The sequence below is a fragment of the Stigmatopora nigra genome, unplaced genomic scaffold (assembly GCF_051989575.1).
Source record: "Stigmatopora nigra isolate UIUO_SnigA unplaced genomic scaffold, RoL_Snig_1.1 HiC_scaffold_37, whole genome shotgun sequence".
Taxonomy (NCBI): domain Eukaryota; kingdom Metazoa; phylum Chordata; class Actinopteri; order Syngnathiformes; family Syngnathidae; genus Stigmatopora; species Stigmatopora nigra.
The window spans coordinates 27,371-54,695 of NW_027551616.1; the positions used below are offsets into that span (position 1 = coordinate 27,371).

The 27,325-nt window shown below is 40.5% G+C and overlaps 1 protein-coding gene and 2 non-coding genes across 3 annotated transcripts; all 3 read left to right on the top strand.

Moving 5' to 3' along the window:
- Window positions 1-1,434: 1,434 nt before the first annotated feature.
- LOC144192962 (dead end protein 1-like) lies at window positions 1,435-27,066 on the top strand. Its single transcript, XM_077711806.1, has 5 exons — window positions 1,435-1,579; window positions 3,973-4,078; window positions 4,194-4,519; window positions 5,488-5,620; window positions 26,410-27,066. The coding sequence occupies exons 1-5, from the start codon at window positions 1,523-1,525 to the stop codon at window positions 26,421-26,423; spliced, it is 636 nt and encodes a 211-aa protein (XP_077567932.1). The 5' UTR covers window positions 1,435-1,522; the 3' UTR covers window positions 26,424-27,066.
- trnal-caa (transfer RNA leucine (anticodon CAA)) lies at window positions 16,746-16,862 on the top strand. The gene is made up of 2 exons: window positions 16,746-16,783; window positions 16,817-16,862. It is a non-coding gene; the product is annotated as a tRNA-Leu (tRNA).
- On the top strand, window positions 17,036-17,150 carry trnal-caa (transfer RNA leucine (anticodon CAA)). Its single transcript has 2 exons — window positions 17,036-17,073; window positions 17,105-17,150. It is a non-coding gene; the product is annotated as a tRNA-Leu (tRNA).
- Window positions 27,067-27,325: the final 259 nt, after the last annotated feature.

A 27,325-nucleotide genomic window follows, 5' to 3' on the forward strand; every position in this document is an offset into this window, starting at 1 on the left:
CTCAACCTTAGAATCAACATAGCATGTGCTACAGGCGGGGAAATTCACTTTATATCTGTGTATTTATAAACTTCACTGCACCATGTGCTTTTGGACATTTTAAAAAGTATCTTGCCGGCTGGACTTTACTATTCATGTTTGTGTCGGTCTGCGTTACTGTTGGATTAATTCTTTAATACTATTAAATGTGTGCATTTAATCATTTTTGTATGGAAAATTCTTCAATTTGTCTGAAGAGAACTCGGGATTGTAACAAGTCACCGAGTCCTCTTTCCAAGGTCTGTTTACTGGACTTCTACCCAAGGAATGCAGACCGGGAAGAGGGCTTAAGAAGATTCTTATGCAGCATGATTGCTATCTAAGCAATCATCTTGATTACTCGCATATTGTCGTAAATCGTGACGCTCTTTTTGCTTCTTTATGGAATTGTTTTGTTGAATGAAAGCTTGTTTGTTTAAATTCCAATTGATTTTGTTTTGAGTTCCCTTTAATTGTTATTATTGTATACCTGATATGCTACGTTTGTTGTAGGTGTTTTTTTTTTTTTTGCTTTTGAATTCATAACCTTGTAATTGCTTTGATTTATGGCCTCAAAGGGGCAGGAGAAATGCCCGCACGGTAAAATAACTCGTGATGGAGACGATGTCGGTATGTATTCTCACTTGCAAGTAGATCATCAGAGTTGCAAATGTAATTAAATGTCAATAATGGAATCAGATGTGTGCCTGTTTTGTTTTATTATTATATTAAAGTGTAATTATTGATGATCCTAACAGTTACCCATGTTGAGTTAATTGCTCTGAATAACCTGATATTAGTGTTTTTGCTCTGAAGGAATTTGGGAGGCAAGTGACAAAAACACGGATGAGACTTTAGTGAAGCTTCAATGGGGGATTATCTTTATATTCGCAAGGGAAAAGACAACTTGTAGATCTGACTCCAGTTTAAAGCTCTCGCTCTCTCTTGCAGTCCAAAGTTCATTTGAATATTATTAATAGCCTTTTAATTAACTTGATTTTGTAGTTGAGCCATGAGATCTTTCAGGTTTCTTGGACAGCTAAGAAGAAGCAATTTTGGGTCTCAAGGTAAGTGTGGAATGTGCAATGAATACATTCGAGTCTTGGATAGACAGATTTAATTATAAGTGATGACATATCTCATTTTCGGAACCAACCAAAGCGAAATTTAAAGTGAGGTTCAACGTGATTTGCCCATCTCCACCCGTTCAGACGATCTTTGAAAGTTGAACTTCATCAATGAAGTTTCTTCAGCATGTCCTATTTCACTTTTGTAAATCAAGGTTTAAAAAAAAAAGTACAATTTAAGTAGAGAGGTCCTGGTTTTGTACGTTTAGTCACACCAAATACCTTTCCACATTTAAAAAAAAAAAGTATAACCCTCCTTTTTAAATTTTTTTTTGATGGAATAGAATTTCTCTCCGGACAAGGAGTAACGTTTTGGCCCCGCCCATTTTGGTCATTTCGGGTACACTTGCTCGAACCGTGATTATCATTTTGAAAGGATGGAAAGACGCGCGCTACACCAGGAAATGTTTGAATTGGTCAACGCAAATGCACAGGTGCGTATTGGCATCTGTTTTAATTCACAACTTGAATATCATCTATAACGTGGTTATGGTTTTTGTCTTGCAATGGCTTGGGACTGGTTAAGAGCTCATGTGGCTCAATTTGTCACTTTCAATTTCTACCACACTTTCATCACACTTCGACCGACTTTTAGGTGCTTTTTAGACACGATTGGCTCGACTTTTAATCAAGTTCGATGGGATTTGCTTGATTTTGGTATCTAGCGAACCCGCCCATTAGCGTCAGATTTTCGCCATTACGTAGCTTGATTTGCATGAATAATCCCTTTTATTGTTGTTGGAGTATTCCAATATGGGTGTTTGAAGAGTATTTTGGTTATAAAGCTTGTAACAACGTGGGTGCGCCATTTATGCTTTTCGGCCACTCCCATGGCTAAACTAAACTCGTCTCCATACAGTTTAGTTAACTTTTGAAGCCTAAATTCATTTGTGCCCCCACGAAGCCAAAGAGCACAGTTCAGTTTAAAAGTCTTCACCATTTGAGCCTGCTTAATGTCTGTACTGTATTGAAGAAGAGAGCCAGGACACAGTCAATGTTAACGTCTTTTACTTGGAACCAAGAGCGCAACATTACAGACACCAAAGTACGCATGCGCCACCGTGCGTGCATCAGGTGGACTGAACGAATTTATGCCTATAAGGTTGGAATACACCACATCATCCCCCTCTTAAATTTGGCATTAACAAAGTTTTTGTGTTTTTTTTGTTATTTTTTACAAAAAAAGACGTATGCAAACAACAGAATGAACAGCAGCGTGTATCATTTACTTAGCTATTCAAGATATCCTCATTTTTTTATGCACGGTCTGAGCGTTTCAGTAAAGGTCGGGTCGGACGGAACCGATTGATACACTGTTAGACTAATAATTTCCAACCAACCAATTCCCTAACTCTGTCTTATCCCGTCTAACAATGGAGCGTGTTCAGCATCGGAGGAGACAAACCAGGGTTGAGCGAGCGAGTTAATCCACAGATGATTTATTCCTGACAAATTGATCCCCTCCCAAAGAATATAACCCTGGGTGTCGATGTCCCAAGCGGAAGAGAGAAAGACATCGCCCAGACTCTCATTTGCACAGTTATAGTATTACACAAATGCATATTCATTCACTGATTGACAATGATGCGGACTGGTCCACGACTCCTGAGAGGGGTGTCCTCTCCAGACTTCACACTCTCCATCCTAGAATCCACATCATCCAGACCTGATCTGTCTCCTCATCAGCATGCGTCCAACCTCAAAATAAGAATCTCAGACAGAGCCATATTGTAGTTAAGTTCAGAACCAGAGTTTAATCCTACTGTAGTTATATCAAAATGAAACAGCTACAACAAAAAGAATGAGTAAAATATGTCATATTCTTCAACTTGGGTGTGTTCACTTCATTATGTTCAGAGTGTGCATCAGGTTCAGACGTCTCAGTGTCTAATTCAGTCATTGCAGGTTAAGCTCTGGCACGCAGCTGATCTCTATGACGCCGATGCACAGTATCAGAGTCTCTTTTTTTACTTGATACCACACAAGTCCTGTTTGTTTAACTACTTGTCCAGGAATACATTTGTTACCTCCTCCTCCTGCTGTATTACGGAGATGTACAAGTTTTGAAGTACTGGGACATTATCAGATCAGGTTTTGATGGTCTGCCATTTTGCCATGACAAATTGTTGAAACGGAGTGCATTAGTGTTTGTCAGCTGCACTTTTGCACACCTTTCACTCACGTTTTAGAGTATCAACTTGTCATGTCTGACATTGTCATTTGTGACTGAATGACAATTTTGTCAGGACCGACACACATTTCACTCAACAAAGCCCACTTCTCCATAAATGAGGCCTACCAGACTGTGCGATACATTGACATTGACACCCATAATATAAAATGAAGAGCAAAGAGTAGTTTAAGTTCTTCTCTTTGTGCAGTAAAAAAAAAATCTAAATTCATAGAACGTTGGATTGGCCTAAAACAAACTATGAACCAACAAAACAATTGACTCAGGACAGAATTGCACACTTAAAAGTAATGTGCTCATTCATTTTCTGAACTGCTTCATCCTCACTAGGGTTGCATAGGGTGCTGGAGCCTATCCCAGCAGACTTGGGGCAGACAGACAACATTTCACACTCTAACTCATACCTGGGGACAATTTGGAGTGTGCAATCAGTCTACCTTGCATGTTTTGGAATGCACACAGGCACAATGAAGAACATGCAATCTCCACACAGGTGGTCTGATCTGGATTTGAACCCAGGATAACAGAATCACAAGGCCAACACACTAATCACTCAGCCGCCGGGCCATCTGTAATGAAATTTCTTGGTTTTTAATTAGTTTGGGGTGGTCACTGTGCATTGCTCTTTCTTCTCAGGTGCCAATTAAGAACCCGTTGGATACACTGGAAAAGTGGCTTCAAAAAACCAACATAAGGCTGACACAAGTTCATGGACAGCGCAAATATGGGGGACCACCAAGTGGTGAGAAAATGAATGTTTCCATTCTCGATGTTCACAGGGCATACAACTCAGATGTCAAAATGATAAATTACCATGTCAAACCTTTCCCTACTTTTTTTCTCCATTTCTATGAAAGTGTGGCACGGTCCGGCACCGGGATCCAACTGTGAAGTTTTTATCAGCCATATTCCTCGAGACATGTACGAAGACAAACTGATTCCCCTTTTCAGTTCGGTGGGGCCACTTTGGGAGTTTCGACTGATGATGAACTTCAGTGGGCATAACCGCGGGTTTGCCTATGCCAAATACGGCTCAGCGGAGATTGCTCAAGCAGCAATACACCAGCTACACGGTCACATGCTGGAGCCCGGCGTGCGCATAGTCGTGTACCGTAGCACAGAGAAAAGGCAGCTTTGGATCACTGAGTTGCCAATGATCGTCCAAAAAGATCACCTTTTTAAGGTAATTCAGCTGCTGTTTTTTAAACTCATTTTACTCCGACAGTCCTTGTTTTTTTATACTTTAAATTTGACTCATGGATAGGAATATAGTTTATATGCAGAGTTATTTTTGGCAGCATTCTTCATTTTCATTTGACTCTTTTGGATGAAAAGAATTATAAGCCACACCCCCACATGGCTCCTCCCCTCCCGTGTGCTGGCCACACTTCCCAATTTTCCACTGCATAGCATATTTCTCCACTGCTGTGTAAAATTCATTCATTCATTTTCTGAACCGCTTCATACTCATCATGGTTGCAGGGGGTGCTGGAGCCTATCCCAGCTGACTCCGGTCCAGAGGCAGTGAGATGGACAACCATGCACACTCACACTCATACCCAGCGGCAATTTAGAGTGTCCAATCAGCCTAACATGCATGTTTTTGGAATGTAGGAGGAAACCGTAGTACCCGGAGGAAACCCACATAGACCGGGGGAGAACATGCAAACTCCACACAGATGGACAGACCAGAATTTGAACCCGCCTTACACAAAAAAAGTCAAAAATATTCAAATGAAAAGTCTTTTTGAAGGAAATGGTATGTCTATGATATCTTAAACTGACTTTTTACAATTTAGTTGTGAATAAATATTGGTGTGGCAAACTTTCAGGTGCAGATTTGTGGTAGGCGACAGAAAAAATGCATTTGGGGTGCAGGCTGAGCAATAGGGAAATGTCACGGATCAAGAACATATGACAGAAACTCTGTCACCTTTTCGTCTCGTCCGACAAAAACTGGCACTCATCTTCTGTTAAAGTCATCCGAGATCCGTTTTAAGCTCTTCGTCGCTACATCATAGTTATGAAAAAAAGTCGGGTGACGAAACAATTTCCTTTCAGGTTAACGAAAGGCACACTGTTTGCAGGTCAAATTAAGAATACGTTAAATTTAACACAAACAAACACGTTTTATTTGTTTCTATCCGCCAGGTGCTGCGTAGAATGACTGAAGGTGTTGAGAGGCTTTATCTGACGGGTCTAAACCAAAGAGAGTCTTTATTGGCTATTGTCGACTTCACATCTCACCATGCTGCTTCTATGGCTAAGAGGGTGCTAGCGGAAGGTGGGTCAATTAAAGTTAGTGGGCATCCAATCGTGGTTGCAAGTAAACAAATACTGTAGAAGAGTATGTCCCAACTTTTTTCTGTGAGGGCTGCTTTCCTAAAAATCCAAGGAAATCAGGGCCAACTCCATATCTTTCCGTTGTCATTTGTTAAAGGGGATCGGAATGAGGTTAATAACGGGAAAAGAACATGTTTTTAAAGTCTATTTTGAAGTATTAACTTGTCATTGACGGTCATAGACATCCAATGCATTTTGACTGGCAATGAGACTGAAACAATTCAATGTCGGCCTTCCGAGTAAAAATGTGTTCACCTGCTTTGTTCTTTCTGGCTCTCCTTCCCTTGTGTGACTCAAGTGTTGGTTTTTCTTCATCAACCACCGCTCTGTGTATTGCAACCCCGTGTGTTGTTGTGGAAGTCATTTCTCTCTTTGGTCGGCGTGGGCGTGTGTGTCCCTCGTTTTCTTTCCTTCTCCTCAGTTTTGTTTGTATTTTGGTTGTTTTTCTCCATTTTATTGCTTGTAAGGTTATTCTTTCATGATATTTTTTCCTGGTTTCCACACCCGAGGCTAATCAGAACAATAAGCAGGGCTGCATGGCCCGCAGGCTGTAGTTTGGACACCCCTGGTCTATCCAATGCTACCACTGTAGAACTGACTAACTGATATGATGTTGCTTTTATATATCGGTAACATTTCTATTCTCCTCTTATTCTTCAAATTGGCTTTTTAATGGACACTTGTTTTCTTTATTTCTAGCCTTTAGGAAGCAGTATGGCTTCAACATCTCAGTCAACTGCGACCCCCAGATGCAAAAACATGCGAATAAAAGGCTTTCTTGCTTGGACAAGTCACGGCGGTCAGGCCCACATCAACCCCTGCGACCGCCTCTGCTTGCTCGGGCTAAAATCTCCGGAGCCGCGGGTTCGAATCCGCAACCCTGCGCTGATGCCTCTGCTTTCTCAAACCTGGAGAATGTTTGCGCTGCGACTGGAATCGGTGCACCGCACTGTCAGGTTTAGAACCATATACATTCAATAATTCGGATCAGAGGTAGCACACGCAGAGTCGGCTTGATGAGATTTTCAAAGACATCAGCTGAGGGAGGGGTCGGGAGGTGCCAGCGCTTGGAGATGAGTCCATCTCCTTGTCTGACCAGTTCCAATCCCTACCGACCTCCAACAGAGTAGCCCCTTTTATTAACAAAGGGTCATGTGACCTAGGTACAAACTTAAGGCGGGACGAAGTGACACAGAGAAATGGGCGTGTCTTAGTAAATGACTTGCCCCTAACTCATAGGTGTTATGAAGGACACTTACCACTAGTCTCTGCAAAATTCTATCCAAATGGCTATACAGCATAAAAGTAGTAAAGAATACATTCTATACTTCACATTTCCCCCCCCTATAGTTACTTTGAAAGAACGGAACACCACCACCCCAGATTGAATCATGTGGTTTGAATTGCACTGATTTTGGTCCCTTATCGCTTACTGTTATGTTCATTACCCTTAAAAGGAATGCATCTCATCTGCCTCACTGCAGATTTAAGCGCGACGTCTAGACCCAGTGAATTCAGGATGTTAGGATACCACACATCTTCTTCATAGTAGTTCTCCAGATTGTTCTTTTCATACCAATTCACTCTCCTCTGTAATAGGAGTATGTCACCATCTTGTTTTCCAACTAGAGTCTCAGTGGGCGGGGCGTTCAGACACGCCCAGGCAGTCACTGACAGTACAGTCACTGTGATGTGAGTGGCAACAGCTTTCACTGTGGCCTATATGAAGAGGTGCAAAGTCTATGGAAGCTCAAGGTTAAGTGAGGGGTGCTCGTGGCAGGTGAGTAGACTGATGAGTTTTTTACGGACAAGGGTTTTGATACCGTCCAACTTCCAGTCTACTCAGAGTCACCTGTGTCTCGAACTACCTTGACCTGGCATTGGTGAAAGCACTGACATTTCAGCCATCTTTGCGGCAGTGGAAGTTGGTGAGTTGGGCCACGAATGGGTCTTCCCATCATGGAGCTAACCAGGACTTCCTTTTTATGACTAGGATCAGCATCCAGTCACCTGGCTTCATCACCTCCTGCAAAGTAGACAAAAGGGAATCACGGCAGCTTGCCTGTTCTTTGGACAAGTTTCTCCATACATGTTACCATCCATTCTGTGATTAGGTCTGCCTTGCCCTTAGCCTTTTGTCATGTTTCACCTTCCCATAGAGCAGTGTTTTTCAACCTTTTTTGAGCCACGGCACATTTTTTTACATTGGAAAAATTTGTGGCACACCACTAACCAAAGATTTTACAAAATGACACTCTGTATAGTATATTTAATTACAATATAATTTCTCAATTTATTTATACTCAGTCAGTGTGAAACCTGGGCCTGTTTAGATGAACACAAAGCCGATATCCTGGCAGGAATAGTAGAAAGACACACACGAAGCTCTTCTTCAACAGCTCTCAGTCTCTCTCTGTTTTTAGTTTTTATAGCAGTTAGGCTTGAAAAGCTCAGCTCACACAGATATGTTGTGGAAAATGGGAGCAATGTCAGAACAGCTTTGTTGGCCAGAATGGGGAACTCCTTGGCAGCAGTCAACCAAAAACTGTCCAAAGGAAGATCAGCAAATCTTAGTTTTAAACCACGATCCTGTCTCAGTTCAGTTAGTTCCTCCTGCTCTTGTAAAGTCATGTCCTTTCGAACAACTGATGCCGAGCTGTATGGGTCCCTAACCCAGTCAAAGCATTCAGTGGAGGCTGAAGAGAAATAAAATGACAACTTCTCCTCAAGACTTTTCAAATGTTTACCTATTACCTCAGACAGTGCAGCAGTGTTGCTTTGCTGTTTGTCTGTGAGTGGGAACATCTCCAGGTTGGCACGTTGCACATGTTGTTGCCAGAGGTGCACCTTTAAACGGAATCCATTTATTTTATCTGTGCTTGTAAGCAGGTTTTCATTTCGGCCCTGCATCCTTGTGTTCAGTTCATTAAGATGATGAAATATATCAGCCAGGTATGCCAACTTTGCGCACCACTCATCACTTGCAAACTGATTTGAGTAATCAGACCTCTCATTTGTCAGAAACATTTTAAGTTCCTCTCGCAGCTCATACACACGGGTCAGCACCTTACCGCGCGACAACCATCGGACCTCCGTATGGAGCAATAAGGCTTTATGCTCCGCTCCCATTTCCTCACACAGAGATGCGAATATACGGCTTTTCAGAGGTCGTGTCTTCACAAAGTTCACCATGCGCACCACATCGTCCAACACAGGAACCAGTTCTACTGGTAAAGTCTTCGCAACGAGGGCCTCACGGTGCAAAAAACAGTGCGTAATAATCAGATCTGGGTTTCTTTCTTTCACTCTACTCACGAAGCCTTTGGTGCGCCCGACCATGGCTGCAGCTTCATCAGTGCACACACTTGTGCAGTTTTCCCACGTAAGTCCTCCCTGGTCAAGATATTCCGATGTGACCCGAAAAATTTCCTCTCCAGTTGTTTTTTCTGGCAGTGTCTTGCAAAATAGGAAGTTTTCTCTAATGGCATCACCATCCACAAAACGCACATTGGCCAAGAGCTGAGAATGTCCACTAATATCCGTAGACTCGTCAACTTGCAACGCAAATTTCCTACTGATGCGTATCTTTTCCAAAACATGGCTTTCGATGTCTGTAGACATGTCATCAATACGCCTGGCAATTGTGTTATCAGAGAGCGGGACTTTATCTATGTCTTTAGCCGCACCAGGGCCGAGCATCTCGTTGACAATGGCTTTACAGGCAGGTAGTATTAATGTCTCTGCCACAGTGTGCGGCTTTTTTGATTTAGCAACAAGTTCGGCGACTAGGTAACTAGCTTTGAGCGCTTTCTCATTTACCTTTGTGGTTTTTCTCATAAACGTTGCCTGTTTCTCTGTGTTTACATGCAGGCGAACAAAATAGTCTATCGGCTTGTTTTGAAGCGACGGGTGTTTCGTTTGGAGATGGCGTTTAAGCTTGCTTGGCACCATGGCGCTGTTGGATAGCTTCTCGCCACACACCAGGCATAACGGAATAGGTGTCGTCTCATCCCCGGTGAAAGTAAATCCAAACGAAAGATAGCTTTTACTATATTGCCTTGAGCTCACCGTCTTTGCTTTGTTTTCTCCACCACTCATACTAGGGCCTTTATCCGGGTCAGAATCTTGTCCAGGGCGCAGTTCGGAGTTTGCAGTTGTCCTTTTTAAAAACTTCTCCATGACTGTCACCACGGTGCATCACTAATTTTCTTGGCGGAACGTGTCAATCAACTACGTGTTGCCACACGGACAAATATTACATTACGCTGCCAGCCTTTGCAGCACGGACATTGGACAATGACATCATATTTGCAGAAATCTATTAATAAATGTTAATTTAAAAAAAAGGATATTGGATAATTTCTCACGGCACACCTGAGGATCTCTCACGGCACACTAGTGTGCCGCGGCACAGTGGTTGAAAATCACTGCCATAGAGGATGTTGAAATGGTCTTCCATGAACATTTGTTTGCTCTACCAGTCCCACACTCTTTGGACGTTGTCCTCGTTTGGGCCTGAGGTTACCTTGCACACCATGACTGCAACAAATCAAACACCAAAAAATTAAAAGTAGGTATTTAGACCTCTGGGACATGGAACACACACTGTACCATGTCCATCATCCCCCCTGTTGAGACATGGTTCAATCCATGGCTCAATTTTGGAATAATTTTTTGGGAGGCACGCTAGGCCTTTAGCTGTGTACAGGTCTTCTGCAGACTGTTCTGTGTTCTTTCTGTATAGATGCATCTCTACCTTCTGTGATGCAATGTTTTGCATATTAATTAATACTGTTTTCGACTCAGTTTTTGTTGTTGTGAATACTGTGCAGTAAGTGTTTGCGCTGCTGCTTTAGCTGCTGTCATCTTTAGCGCATGCTCAACACCTGCATACGGCCACTTGGTTGGGCTTAATTCTCAAATGAACAAAAATCACAACAATCTTACTTATTCAATCACTTTGTTTGCGAAAATCTAAATGTCTTATCACTCAAAATTAGATGTACTAGCTGTTATTCTATTTTGATCACTGCTTCCATGTTAACATCAAAAACTATATTTGATTTTTCCTTTCCTGCAATTACACAAATTAACTAATCATGCTAAAAATAGGAAAAATACAAAGAGCAAACCAGGCTGCCTTTTCCTCAGGAAAACAGCTTTCCCGCTCTCTGCAACAGTTACATTCACATCAATTAATATCCAGAAACAAATGTAAACATTTATAATTCTAAAAAGAATTGAATCTACTAAAATGTAACCACCCCTTGTTTATCAGGGTTAAGATTTTCTAGCATAATTGTCCTTTAGAGCAATTAAAATTCATTACTTATAAAAAGCTTAGTAATCAAGTCCCAATTCAATTAACAATGTGTATTGCGATGCATATTAAACTCAATTGTTTGAAATTCTAAAATATCCCAAACTAGTAGTCTTTTTTATCAAATGTAATATTCCATTGTCTTTGGAGTTTGCCAATCATCTCCTTTAAAACTTTCTTAATCATCATTTTCCAATAGTCTGGCATAAAATCAAAATTTAGTTACATATCTATCCATTGTAGTCTCTCTTTTCTCTCTAATTGTTTACTTTAAAAATCTGTAAGAAGGTTTGTTCTCAATTGAAACACTTTCACTTTTTATGGAGACAATAAAACCAAAATAAAAGTTCCTTATGGTTTATGGCATTGCTCCTCGAGCAATAATCTTTCCAATCAATATTGGATGCTTTCCATTACGTCTGATCGCGTCAATAAGCTTATCTTACCTGTCTCCTCAAACGTTTCAACTGAGAGAACCTCCTTACAGTGCAAAAGTGTATCTGCATCCTCCGCTATTTTCATGTCTGCTGTTTGGTCAGCAAGAGTTGTACGGACGTTCTCATCTTGGGTTGCTCGTGCGTCTTCTCCATGTTTCCTGTTGAAAAACACAGTCTTCTTCTGCTAACTCAAAATTAGTGCATTTCTTTAAAGTTTTTCTTTTATGCGGATTGCTAGATTAGTCTAATCATTCAGCTCCAATCGTGTAGTGAATAATGGTGTTTGGTATGGTAACGAATATGAAACATTTTGTCAATACAGTCAATTAATCCGTTAACACAATTTGGATGCCATTATCCCTATAAATCAATGGTACTTTGGAATTTCATATGATGCACTGTTTTTGTTTTTCTCAGTGCTTCAAAATTCTGCATAGCAGATTTATTCCTCCAATTCAATGCATTATCATCAAAAAATTTCTTTGGACTAAACAATTTTCCTTGATTTTTCATCGCCATCCAAAAAGGCTTATTGGCGATTTCAGAAATTGATTTCAAATTTCCAATCCTTCGCTGCCATCCCTGAAAAGGGCTTATTGGCGGTTTCAGAAATTGATTCCAATTTGCTAAATCCTTTTCCACCTTGATATCTAAGGGATCAATTATATCTTGGTGGTTGGCCAATCAAAAACACAAAAAGACAAACAACCATTCACGTTCACACTCATTCATAATCAGACATCAGTGGTCTGCAATTTTTTTTTTCACTAGTGGAGAGCGCCATCCCTGAAAAGGGCTTATTGGCAGCTCACCACCTTTTGCTGTCTTATCAGCACTAATCGATCTCAAAAGAACTAGGTTAATAGTCATTAATATGACTCACACTAAAGCATATTTCATCTAGTGATGGAAAAACAATGAACTATATTTCGTGCACTAAACATGATTCATCTTATTCCATCCTATAGAAATCATGCTTATCCTAAATTAATTATTTTATCTAAACTTGTCAGGTACAATTTAATAATTTGGATCAATGCCATTTCTGCATTGTAAACTTCTCGTTTGATATCATTAATGATTTGGTTGAATGCCATTTCTGCATTGTCTTCATTTAATAATTTGGATGATTCTTAATACTTAAATCTAAATCACAAATCACTCTCATATTGCTAAATTAGCTATGTGAACATAGTTAAATTGCGCTAGCGGAATTCCTATTGAATTCCTATCCGCTCCAAGAAGGCGGTTATATTTAAAATAAGAGCCATTTTCTGGTCTCACTATTACCATAATTAAAATTTAGGAAAAATAACCTTTCACTAGGAATTTCCTAATATAAATTTCAGTGTTTAATAAAGGACCCATAATTTGTCACTAATATATCTCAATATTATCAACTATCTGTCTCTCTGTCAACTTTCTCTGTCTCTATCTTTCTACATCTCTCTGTCTCTATCTTTCTCTGTGTTAACTTTCTCTCTCTACCTGTCTCTCTCAGTCCCCCACCCCTCGCTGTTTGTGCAGGGGGTGGGGGCCTGGGCTGGTGGGGGCTCTCTCCCTATGGCCCCACCGTGGGGTGCTTTGAGAGCATTGTGCAATCTATTGAGGAGGCCACCCCCCTTTCTTTGCGTCGCAGTTGGTTGAGTTGGCCCATCCTCCGTCTCGTTGCGTCGGGGGAGTGTGAACTGCTGGAGAATGACCATTTGCTACGCTCTTCTTTGTTTTAGCGGCTCTTTTTTGGTCGGCCATCTTCTCCCTGCCATGTGCTCATCCTTTGGTCGGCCATCTTCTCCCTGCCATGTGCTCATCCTTTCTTCTACCCCCCCTCGCATCTCTTCTTTTGTTCTAGGGACGCCCCTTCTCAATTTATTATCTCTTAAATACTTGTTTTCTAAGCTTATTTATTCGCCTAAGTAGCTTTTTTCCTTTGTTTACAGCTTTTTTTTACTTCTAAATTCCTTTGAATAGTTTGCAAAGGTTCCACTAACAATTTCCCCAAACCATGTGCTTTGTTCTCTCTGTGACTCTGATTCTTTACTATTTTGCAAGGCCTGCGCGCGTCACGGCGTATTTCCGGTTTTATTATATCTCTACTTTTTATTTAGCGCTTTTTACTCATCGAGTGCATTATTTTTGGAAGGTTTCCCTTATTTTGAACAATCTGTGAAATCCTTTTAACACAGGGGGAGGGAACCTTACTCCCGCCTTAAAGTAAACGTCACGTCACCGACGTACTTCATGGAAACACTTAGTTGCCGACTAAGCATTCATCCGTTGCATACCTTACGTTTCTATTTCAATTTTAACGACATACGTAATCCTCACATGTATGCATCCCTTATCTCCCACTATTGGAGCGTTTTTCCACGACTCGTTCGAATGGAAAAACGGGATTTCACCAGCCTTGTTATATATAAATTTTAAATGCACTTACCGTCTCTTGTGCGTGCATCCTCTTTCCGGCCGGGTTCCTTCTTCAAACGGGCCGCGATCGACCGAAATGCCCCCTCTTTCAAAGTAAGAGGGCTGACGTCAGTAATTCTTGGCCTTCAGTCCACCGCGGTCCGAGAAATTCAGAAATGAATCCCCGGGTTTTTTCGGCACCAGAAAATGTCAGGTTTAGAACCATATACATTCAATAATTCGGATCAGAGGTAGCACACGCAGAGTCGGCTTGATGAGATTTTCAAAGACATCAGCTGAGGGAGGGGTCGGGAGGTGCCAGCGCTTGGAGATGAGTCCATCTCCTTGTCTGACCAGTTCCAATCCCTACCGACCTCCAACAGAGTAGCCCCTTTTATTAACAAAGGGTCATGTGACCTAGGTACAAACTTAAGGCGGGACGAAGTGACACAGAGAAATGGGCGTGTCTTAGTAAATGACTTGCCCCTAACTCATAGGTGTTATGAAGGAAACTTACCACTAGTCTCTGCAAAATTCTATCCAAATGACTATACAGCATAAAAGTAGTAAAGAATACATTCTATACTTCACACGCACTTTGAGTTCAACTTTAGCCATTCTTGCTGCGAAGGATACCTTAACTTCACCTACACGGTTCGTATCCCAGACGTAGGCGCCGTCTTGCCGGGGCTGCTGGTGATCTGGCCCGGACCCACCGAAGAAGCCACGCTGGAAATCGCGAGAGAGAGGGCAGCTGAGCACGTCTTGCAGTATTTAAAGGCTTTCTAGTTTTGATGGAAAGTCCTCCAGACTCTCGTCGCAGTTGTTTGTGCAGTGATTTGATATTCTGAATCATGTTTTCTTTATCAGTCCCAGTTAAGGAAACCTTTATAACATAACAGGAATGCTGAAATGGTAATAAAACAGAGCATTATTAAAGTTCACGAGAGAAAAAAGCAGTACAAAACATTTTGTACCATTTATTCACAATTTAACTTGTATCGAATGGTGGGCTAGCCTCCCTTTGGTGGGGCTCGGCCTATAGCCACTGCTCCTCCGCATCCTGAGGAGCACGGTGAGCCGGCACGGGCATTGCATTAGGATTTCTCCCGGAAGCCTCCCAGGGTCGACGCCGTGGCCTCGACCCTGGCCACTCTAGGGACAATATGTCTCCCGGCTGGTCCCGGAACGCTCTGTGATCTTCGGGCTGGATTAACTGGCTGGGGGAAAGAGACGATGATCGGAAGAAGATGAGGTGAGATGCGGTGGTGTGTAGTCAAGCGCTTATTGCACGGAGCATCTTGTGGGGGGGAGAATGAAATCATAAATTGGATTTGAAAATGGTTATGAAACAATCTTGAACTTTTCTTGACTGGAACTGTAGGAGTCATAAGATGGGCAAGAAAAGCCTCCAGCTTGTCGACAGATTCTGACTCCAAAGCTGAAGAAAGCGTCAAGTCTCTGAAGGAAAGACTTTTGCAGGATGTCATCGACTGCTATGTTAATGTCGCGGTATCATGGTTTATTTGGGTAGCTTTCTGTGACCTACTTTGGACACCAAGCCCAGTTTATTTGTTGTTTGGAGTAAGCACTTCAGGCATTCAATTAACCATCAAAGTGTTCAGTATTTGCTGCTGCCGTCTCACCTTCTGAATGGGTATCATGTCTACACCCCAAATGTAAGCCGACCGAGACTTTTTCAGTCTTATTTCAATGCAAAAAGACATTGTCTCGTATTTGAGCCAAGGTGGCATGAGTGTACTTTATTTACTGACACATAAGGACACATGATGCTTTTTAATGAATTACAATCTTCTTATTGATAGGTTCACCAATAAGTATTCCCAAGTACACCTTTCAATAACGGAGGTATCTGAGATCATATCCTTTATTCTCGCAAGAGAGAATCGATCCACACGCACCTCCGGTCAGATGATTCTGAAGACCCCGGTGTCCATTTTGCTAATATGTTCATAAGATTTAAACAACATGCATAACAGAAGTCTAAACATTATTCAGAGTCTCATAACAATTAGTCTCAGTTCTTAAAACTATTGTAGGTCTGTCGAATCTTCCTGAGAGAAAATTGATGTGGACCATCTTGAGAAACGGCGTTTCCCAAAACAAATCCAGTTCCCAAGAGATTGCTGCTAATCATCTTCAAAGTTCGATGCTTCCCAAAACAATGTTCCGTTCTCTTGCTGTGAACCATAGTCTCCAGAAGTCCAGGTGTGAAGGAGAAGTGACCTCCAAATGTGTTTTGGTTCACTTTGGAACGAGCACTTCTTTTGCAAGAGATGTATTAAAATGCCTTGTATTAATGTCACATTTATAATAATGATGAACCTAACATTCCTAATAAGAAAAGCGTTCTTATATGTAATGTTTAATCTCGAAAATAAGCAAATCGTTCTTTATTGCAAGCATATATATAATATTGATAACTCCAACATTCCTAATAGAGTACAAAGTCAAGAAAAAATGAATGTATGAAGAAATACTAAAATGTAATTTAAAAAAAGTTGGAGGAGCTGTAAAAGATGAAAAACAAATAAGAGTGGACAGAGCTACTGCCACTGGCTTCACTGGATTAAAAGGTCTAGCAGGTCGCTGTGGCCCGCGGGCCGTAGTTTGCACATGGTCTGACTTGTAACTATGTGGTTTTTAATCTCCCGTATTTGCATTTCCCCTTTTCTTGCTACTGTCACAATTAAATTTCCCGAATACGGGATGAATAGAGTTATCCAATCCAAAATGGCTATTGAGAATGCCCACTTATATCGGCATTAAAATAGATACAAAATGGCCCGCGGGCTGCGAATTTAGTATTTTTATTTCACAAATTCGGTCAAAATCCGAATTTAGATATACATGTCAAAATGATGACAGTCATTGTTTCTTATGTCAAGATGGCCGAGCGGTCTAAGGCGCTAGACTCAAGCTTTGATCCACTTTCGTCCTGACTGTATGAGCATTCTGGTCTCCAAATGGAGGCGTGGGTTCAAATCCCCCTCCTGACAGGATTTTTAGGCAGCCACCAATATCACATGCACACCTAAATTACGAGTTTTACCACATTTATGATGTGAAAATATGAAGTTCGCGTCCATTTTGTGCCCTATGAATCATTACGAACTGTCCGACGACCGGCCATTTTATGGATTTAAGCGATATTATTTCTGTTGTTTACTAGGTCAGGATGGCCGAGTGGTCTAAGGCGCTAGACTCAAGGTTATTTCCTTTCAGCTTAAATGTATGAGCATTCTGGTCTCCGAATGGAGGCGTGGGTTTGAATCCCACTCCTGGCAGGATCTTTAGGCAGCCACCAATATAACATGCACACCGAAATTCAGAGTTTTACCTCATTTATGATATGAGGTCCGCGTCCATTTTGTGCCCTATGAATTATGACGAACTTTTGTGTCAATCAGCGATATTATTTCGGTTGTTTACTAGGTCAGGATGGCCGAGTGGTCTAAGGCGCCAGACTCAAGGTTGTTCCCTTTCATCCTAACTGAATGAGTATTCTGGTCTCTCCGAAGGGAGGCGTAACTCCTGAAACAATTTTGAAGAAATAATGTTGCTCGTGACACAAAATGGCCGGGAGCCTGACAAGACACAGATGAAGCATATATCTGCTTTTGAGTTTTGAAAAGGTTTCGCATACCCTGAGAATGCCCTTATTTAACGCCCCCCCCCTATGTAGCTTTTTTATTCGTTTATCCTCTTATCTTATTTGTGTACGCAACCAATTTTAAATATTAATACATATAAGTAACTCATGTTTCAGATCGTGTCTTCATTCGAATGAATACAAACAACAATTCAAAGCATTATGGGTCATACCGAGAGCATGTTACAGTGATGACCCACTAGATGTCCCTATACATAACTGTAATCTGTAACATCATATACGTCATTCTAACTTTACCAAGGCATATGAAGCTAGCAGTACATTCCTAAACAAAAAAAAAAACAAGTCCATCCTTAAACAGTTCCATTTGTTGAATATAGATAGCCTGACACTATAAAATAAGTAAGTCTTTCATCGAGTTTTTCAAGCAAATGACCCCTTTCGGGCCTCATCTAATTGTGTTACACGATTTGAAATGATGAAAATGAGGCATTATTTGTTTCGAGGATAAGGTTTCATTGTTAAAACGTCAAATTTGTATTAAAACACATTCCATTCACCTTGGAACATTTTCAACACCTTAAAAAATGTATTACCTTTCCAAAAATGTCCACCTAATATTTAAAAGTATGCCTTAAAAATGAGGTCATTACCATATCAACTAACATGACCTAGAAATGTTTTAATGTCCAAATTCCATATTTTACAAATGTTATTTTTCTATATTTCGAATGTTAATGTGCATAAAATCCATAGTATTTAACCCATTGAGTAGTAGAACTTACGACATACATGGTTTTATTTTTTCCAAATTGCTGTCCATCTTAACAAAGATGTCATAATTGCAGACTGAATTGGTCAAAAAAGTATTGCAGGACAACGAATTGGTACATTTTTGAATGAAATTGAACGAGTTGTTTCGAGTCATTTTGTGAAAAAGAGTCGCGGAGGTTGTGGTTTGTTGTTTCAGATGCTTTCATCAAGATCTTTATGAAGGGCCAAATAACTAAAACTGTCTTAAATTTTCCTCCCACAAGAAAGCACTATTCCTTTCCACTTTGGGTTGCTTGACAGCGGCATGGCAGATGGGTGGAGACCCTGAGGCGGGAAGGCAGCAGGGTGGAGACCCTGGGGTGGGATGGCAGCAGGTTGGAGCTGGGCGGGAGAGCGCTGCCGCCGAGAGAGGAGGGGGACGAAGGTACCTGGTGGTCCCAGGTGGCGCCGGTGAATCCGGTTGGGGAATTTGGGGCGAGCTGTTGAACAGCAGGCTGGGTGTAAACGTTAGGCTGAGGGTACAAAGGGTAGGACCCCACGCCACCTGTGACGTGAGACACGAGTGTCAAACATGTCAGGTTACGTCTGGATGTGGAACATAATTGGCTTTAGTTTTGTGGTCTTCATAGGCATGAGGAAAAACGCAGGGAAATTTGAGGAAAAGACGTATCATCGGCTGCTACATTCAATCCTCAAAAGGTGTGTTTAGGGAACTGAAATATGCATGCTTGAAATCAAATGAAACTGAAACTTGCCAAACTGGAACTTGACAAACTGAGATCTCCCCTCTAAAGATTGTATATAAATTGACTTATTTTTCGATTAAAGTAGTCCTCGATAGTTCAGAGGACAACAGAAATATTTGATTGAATTTGGAGTGTTCCCAAAAAAAGCAAAATGCTACAGAAAGCCGCCAAACTGCCCTGAAATGCAAAAACACATGCTGTAAAAAGTGTAAATGATTTGAAAATTGGCCTCCCATCTCCAAACGCATTCTATCTGTAAAATGTGACACTTACGAAAATGAGTGAAAAATGAGCTAATATTTCAGTTTTGAGAATAAGTTCAACTATTTTGGGGGTTTTATTTCAGTTTTGTGACAAAACTCCCATGACAAACTATCTAGTATTTACTATTAATAGAAACGGTGTATTAACTATTTCTAACCAAAGATTAAATTAGGTGCAGTAGGAAGGCATGTCATAACTAGTGTTTGTAAATGCTAAATTGTAGTTGTTTTCGAATGTGGTTCAAAGTAAAACAAGCCATTTGAAGAGTGTTAGAAGAACTTTGCATGAACTTTCAAAGAACATGTTGACTGAAAGCTGATAAAACACTTCATGAAAGTAATTAAAATGACTTCATTAATTAGCCTCCCTAGGTATGCACTTTACTGTAAATGATTAGCTCGGGTCCGCTAGCCTTTAGCTTTTTTTTCAACTTCCACACCAAAATGTTCAAGAAATTATGAAGGAAGTCGAAATAATTAGCTGACCAATAAGTGAATAAATTGCTAGAAATAAATAGCTAATAAACGAGCTCATGATTGACAATTAAAGGCGTTTTACCGAATTGTTTTGTTGGCGTTTTCATCCACGAATTCACCGAGGCACTAACAAGGAATTAAACCAAGCTAACGCCTGGTTTGCCTTGCTACAGTGACGTGACCACGCCCCAACCAATAGGTGAGCGAGTAGAAACCTGCACTACTTACAAGTCTAAAGCGTACACATCTCGATTTCCCGCTAAATAGGCTTAAATACGACTAAATACATGTTCATTTATTCTCATTATTGTTCATGAATACGGTGCAATATGGCTTCTAATTGCTATGCCTACATGATAATGAGCCGATTGACCACACGTCTTGTCACGCTGATTCTCATTGAGGTGTTTCTAAAATATTATTATTATTATTATCATTATCATTATCATTATCATTGTCATTGTCATTGTTATTATTATTATTATTATTATTATTATTATTATTATTATTATTATTACTACTATTACTATTATTACTATTACTATTATTACTATTACTATTATTACTATTACTACTCATATTACTATTACTACTCATATTACTATTACTACTATTATTACTATTACTACTATTATTACTATTACTACTATTATTACTATTACTACTATTACTATTACTATTACTGTTACTATTACTATTACTGTTACTATTACTATTACTGTTACTGTTACTATTACTGTTACTATTACTATTATAATTATAATTATTATAATTGTTATTATTATTATAATTGTTATTATTATTATTATTATTATTATTATTATTATTATTATTATTATTATTATTATTATTATTATTATTATTACTATTATTATTATTATTATTACTATGATTATTATTATTATTATTAGTAGTAGTAGTAGTATTAGTATTATTAGTATTTGTATTATTAGTATTATTATTATTATTTTTGTAAGCATTACTATGATTATTATTATTATTAGTAGTAGTAGTAGTATTATTAGTATTATTAGTATTTGTATTATTAGTATTATTATTATTATTTTTGTAAGCTTTGCTCTTTATGAAAAGCTACATTTTGTCGAATCGTTTGAAATGAAAGCCTTGTCTTATGAGATGCCACATCCTTATATCAAATCAAAAGCCTTTATTGTCATCATACACAGCTGTGTAGAAATGGGTGAAATATCATTCAACAAAGGTGTTCTTAATTGGGTCAAATTGGTCAAAAGTTTGCACCTTGATGGCTCACATTTGATACAGGTCAGAAAAAAAAGTTTTGAACCGGCTTTTGACAAGCAGGGGATTGTTTTGCAAATGTGACAAAGGCACATATATAGGTGACAATGTTGAATGGATGGGGTTGGGATGGTGTGGGTGGTTTGGATGCTGTGGAGGTCTGGGTGGTCTGGGTGGGTGGGTGTTTATGGGCGGCCATCTTGCCATCAAGCACTGACCAGCATTGACCGACTGAGCTGACTTTACAAACTTAAAGCGACAGGGGTTGGTCAAGATAAGCACCTGACGCCAATCCACTGATTGCACTAGTGACACACTAGTATTGTAGAAAGCTTGCTGTTGATGAAAACCAACATTTTGTGGAATAGTTTGAAATGAAAGCCTACTATTATGGGATGCCACAGCTTTATATCAAATCAAAAGCCTGTATTGTCATTATACACAGCTGCCTTTCATGAAATGGGTGCAATATCATTCAACAAAGCTGCTCTTAAATGGGTCAAAGTGGTCAAAAGTTTGCACTTGGATGGCCCACATTTGAAATGGGTCAAAAAAAGTCGTAAACTGGCTTTTGACAGTTTTTACCAGGCAGGGGATGGTTTTGCAGAGGTGAAAAAGGCACATAGATAGGTGAAAAGGTTGAATTGGATTGGATTGGATTGGATAACTTGATTCGTCCCGTATTCGGGAAATTACATTGTGGCAGTAGCAAGAGGGTGATTAGACAGAACTGCAAAGCGAAAGCACAAAGTACAAAGCAAATCAAAGTAAATGGAATCATCTAATCATTAAAACATAAAAGCAGCAAAAACACAAAACGAACAAGAGTGGACAGAGCTACCGTGGCCGCCAGCTGCCGCTTAAACAGCGCCATTTTGGTTGCAGTAACTGAATCGGACTCAAAAAGACCTTGTAAAGACAAAAACTGGAACCCCACAGAACAGCAAAGCAAAAAACACAAAGTACAAAGCAAATTGGGATGGTGTGGGGGGTGGCTGTGGGTGGGGGAGTTTGGGGGTGGGGCAACTTTTTGCCATCAATGCATTGACCAGCATTGACCGACTGAGCTTACTTACAAACTTGAAGCGACGGGGGTTGGGCAAGAGAAGCAGCTGACGCCAATCCACTGATTGCACTCGCAGGACATTAGTATTGTGGGAAGCTTTGCTCTTTATGAAAAGCTACATTTTGTGGAATCGTTCGAAATGAAAGCCTAGTTTGATTGATTGATTGATTAGCCTCTCGGGTACTGAATTCTGGGGGTCAAGCTTCTTTTTGTTCTGTGTTGTGTTGTATGTCGTAGTGATAGAAAAACCGGTTACAAATGTTCTCTTAATCGTCTAGTTTTAAAAATTCTGCGACCAACTTTGGTCTTGTCCAGAGGTCTTGGATGGTTAGATTTGTGGGGTCATTTGTGCACGAAAAAAGATGTTCAGTATTGTGGGGGGAAAAGTTGCATTTTGGGCAGGCATCTTGTATTCCTGGATCGATCCTGGACAGGTAGCTGTTTAGTTTCCTGCTGTAGCCTGATCTGAGCCTGGCGAGCTCGGATCTCACCTTCCTGCTCAGCAGTTTTTCTTCTTGGTTTATTAGAGGTGGTTGGGCATTGAGGACTTTGTTGGGTTTTGCCTTGTTGAGGATGTTTTGAACTTCTTTGGTGTGAATGGATTTGACGCATTGTTTGTAGTCTTCTTTGGTAGGATTTGGCTTGTCGTATTCTTTTTCTATTTCCTTGCCATGCTGTGTGATGATGGTCTTTTTCATCTTTCTTGGTTTCTGGTTTGCTTGAAGAAGTCTGCGACCTGGATGGCCTTCAAGATGGCATGCCGCCAGGTAGTGCTTTCCGATCATTTCACAGTGCTCCTTCAGAGGCATAACCGCGCACTCAGCATGCAGGTGGTCTATGGCTGACATAGAGAGACATCCGGATGCTATCCTGAGTGCTTGGTTTTGAATTGATTGAAGCCGGTTCCAGTGTGTGTCTTTAATTATTGGCGACCATACTGGGCTCGCATATTCAAGGACAGAACGGACGATAGATTTGTATGTTAGGAGTAGTGTTTCTTTTTCACAACCCCAGCTGGAGCCTGCTAGTGATTTAAGTAGGTTCAGCTTTTTCTTTGCCTTTGCAACTGTCTGCTTGATGTGCGGGCCAAAACAAAACATAGTGTCAAATGTGACACCAAGTAGTTTTGGCGTTTTTTCCAGTTTTACTGGTACCCCTTTGATGGTGATCTTGGGATGGAGGTTAGCTTCAGCAGTGGCTGGGGTAAACCAGGTCACTGTGGATTTCTCCGGGGACACAACCAGCTGTCGTTCTTCTAAAAAATCTGCCAGCTTCTCCAAGAAGTTGTTGGCTTTGGCAGAGAGAGATTCGACGTTCGTACCTTTAACGAAGATTGAAATATCGTCCGCATATTGTATTAGAAAGACATCTTCAGGTATTGCAGGAAGGTTAGATAGGTAGAAGTTGAATAGTATTGGTGAGGTAACCGCTCCTTGTGGCACCCCTGTCCTGACATTGCGCGAGCTGGATGTAGCATTCCTGAAATGTACTCTTGATTGTCTTCCTGACAGGTAGCAGTTGAGCCATCTCTTTATACAGCTCGGTAGGGTGGTCAAATTCAGGTCTTTGAGTAGCTTTTCATGAGAGACCATATCAAATGCCTTGCTAAGGTCGATTTGGACTAGCAGGGTACGGTTTGCCGGTTTATTCTCATTAAAGCCGCCTGCCACTGATTCTGTGAACTCGTGCAGAGCTGTGACAGTGGAGTGGTTTGACCTGAAGCCATGCTGGATGTCAGGGACTGGTAGATGTTCTGTGAGGGTTGGTAGAATAACTCGTTCTAGGATCTTTATGCTGGGACATAGAAGAGAGACGGGACGGTATGATGAGGATTCATTTGCAGGTTTACCAGGTTTAAGAAGAGGAATAATGATTGAGGACTTCCAGATTGCAGGAATCGAACTTGTTTTCAGGGACAGGTTAAAAATGTCGGTTAAATATTGTAGTCCTTTGTCGCCTAAATGTTTAAGGTGAAGAGTAGATATTTTGTCTGGGCCTAAGGCTTTCGAAGCCTTGGCTTTCTTTATTGCTTCCTTTGTCTGGCTTATAGTAATTGGTTCTATGTTGTTGTTGTTTTTCTTCAGGTCTTTTGTAACTCGTCTTGCTGTTCTTGTTGTCTTGTGGGGTATTACTGATGAATATTGCTTGTTGAATTTGTCCGCTATTTTCTTTGGAGTTGTTATGTATTTACCTTTAAATTTTATTGCTTCGTTGTTGCTTGCTTGTTTGCCGCCATTTAAATGTTTTATCAGTCGGAATAGTTTGGTTGTGTCCGATTTTTTGTCTTCAATTATTTCTTTCCATTTCTCTCTCCTATGTTTGTTTATAATTGATTCTATCTCTCTATTTAGTTCTGTTATACGTTGGGAGTCCGGGTCAGTTTGTCTTAATTCGTCTCTTGTTTTTATCTTGTCTATTGCTTCTGTTGGTACCTCGGGTAGTATCGTTTTTATTCTTCCTGCTGGAATGGTTTTGTTGGCTATCTTATTTATAATTTTCCTAAAATGTTGTTCACCCCTGTAGACATCTGTTGGGGCTGGAAGTCTGGAGAATTTGTTTTCTGTTTCAGTCTGAAAGTCTTGCCAGTTAGCTTTACGAAAGTTGATGAAAATCCTATTTTCGCTGGTTGTTGGTCTGATGTCAGTTTCTATCTTGATTATGATGGGAAGGTGGTCGGAACCAAGGTTGGTTTTGACCTTCCAGGAGGTGTAGGACATCAGGGATAGGCTTGCTAAGGATATGTCTGGTGATGATGGTTGTCCGTTTGTTGGTAGTCTTGTTGGGTTGTCTTCGTTAATAGTTCCAAAATCTGCATTTCCTATTTCGTCAGCAATGTCTCTGCCTCTGTCATTACTTAGTTGTGAATGCCAGAGTGTGTCGTGAGCGTTCAGGTCTCCTAGGATTAGGGTATCTTTCATCTGGAGGAAAGGAAGGATAGATGCAGAGTAGCCTGTGCCGCAGCTGCTAGTGGGAGGGATGTACAGATTGATGATGTTGATGTTGTCGACCTTGATGCCCTGGCTTTCCAGGTGATTGTCCTTTGGCAGGTCATGTATTTGCTGGAAATGGATGGCCTTGTGGACAAGGAATGCCAGGCCTCCACCTTTGTCTTTTGCCCTGTCTTCTCTTATAAGGGTAAAATCGGCCGTATTTGGGTCCTTTTGGTTTGGCATTAGTTTTGTTTCCTGGAGGGCAGCAATTTTCACCTTTTGTTCATCCATCCAATGGATGATTTCTGAAATCTTGTTTTTTATTCCATTGCAGTTAAATTGTAGAATTTTCAAGTTAAATTTTCTTTGGTCTTGGTCTGAGGGTGTGGACTGGGGTGGTTGACTTGGTTGACTTGATTGGCTTGATTGGCTTGATTGGCTTGATTGGCTTGATTGGCTTGGAAGACTTTGGTTGTTCTTGTGACTAATACAGATCAGACAAGTAAAATTGACTGAGTATTCCTTTTCTGACTTGAGGTTGCTGCAGTTGTTCTTCTGACGCAGATGGCACCAGCCGAGGCAGTTGCTGCATCTTACCGACTTAGTATGATTATAAACTCTTTTTTGACAAACAGGACAGACGTAGGTTAATGGTCCAGGGATTGGTCCAGGATTAGGATGGATTCCGGCTCTGATTAATAGTATACGGACCAAACAAGCCGGAGTATGTTGGTCCTCAGTTAGAGACACAAAAAAACACAGAAGGTAGAAGCTTGACCCCCTTCCTTGTAGGAGAGGGGGGGTCTGGAGACTTTGCAGCTGCATGGCAGCTGGTAGTTGCACGCGAGGCAGGTGTTGAAGTTGTTGTAGTTCCTGCTCTCTTCTGACACGCTCTCCAATGGCAACCTGAAAGCCTAGTCTTATGGGATGCCACGCCTTTATATCAAATTAAATGAAATCAAAAGCCTTATTGTCTTCATTACACAGCTGTGTATATAATGACATGGGTGAAATATCATTCAACAAAGGTGCTCTTAAATGAGTCAAAATGGTCAAAAGTTAGCACTTTGATTGCTCACGGTTGATACAGGTAAAAAAAAAGTTTTGAACTGGCTTTTGACAGTTTATACGAATGCTGAATAATCAGAGTGCACAAAGAGTTGCCTTTGACAATAATGTTCAAAGTGACTTTATTTTGAATATGCTGTGGCGAAATACAGTTTAACGAAAGATTCCTGAACTCATCCAGCCCGCGTACTATTTCCTGTTTGGCAAGTAGCATTATGCTACTATAGCGACACCAATCGAGCGAAGGCGAACTACATATTTACACTAATGTGAAACTAAAAATTAATGTTTTTTTAATTTGCTACTTGAAGGATGAAACCCATTTTGAATTTACAATTTTTCGTTGCAGTTGCTGCGGGTTAGTTTGGACTACATGACTTCTCGACCGAGTTTACCAGGTCACATGACTTCGAGGACTCCACATTTTTTAAGCATTTGTCCCAGTTAAAAACAGAAAAGCAACATGTTTTTACCCCTGTTATCAAACAGAGTGTTTAGTTTTAAGTGTGTTGTATAAAGTATATTTTTGTTGTCATGTGACTTATGTGACCATTACTGTAGGTCATAATGGCTGGAAAGAAGTCGTCTTTGCTGACAGTGATTGAGTTATGAGTTTTGGAACTAGGATTTGTGCAATGCTCCTACCACTACATGTATCGATCTGATTGTTGGGTTTATTCTGTATTACTATTATACATATGTGCGTAGTAATTCATTTCTTTGTTAAATCATTAAAAGCTTTTCTATTGTTTGGCTCGAGGTCATAAACTGCCGCCTAGTCAACTCTCACATGGACTTGTCCAAGGCAAAGAGACGCCAAGGTCTAACAACAGATATGGATATCTGCCACTTCCATAACACTCGGGACACTTCGGGCTTCTTTATGTAATTGTTATATGATTGTTAGGTCAAATGAAGGCGTGATTGTTTTTATTCAAAATGCCTTAAAGCTGTACGCGAAATACAGTTCGGGAGGATACTTTTGAAGATTTCCTCCCTTAAGGTTTCTTATCCGTGATCTAATCTATTTAATTAAATGTCAATAATTGAATAAGATGTCTGCCTGCAGTTATTGATAATTACAAAGGGTAATTATTAATGAACCTATCACTGATATACAAGAATTACTGTCTCATTACATCAAACACCCGAATAAGAATTTGTAATGTGTGTATTGATCACAAATACCATTGGCGGTTTAAACCTGCCACCAATGAGGTGTTTAGTGCTGCGAAGTAGATTCAAATTAGTATACTTCTCCCTAA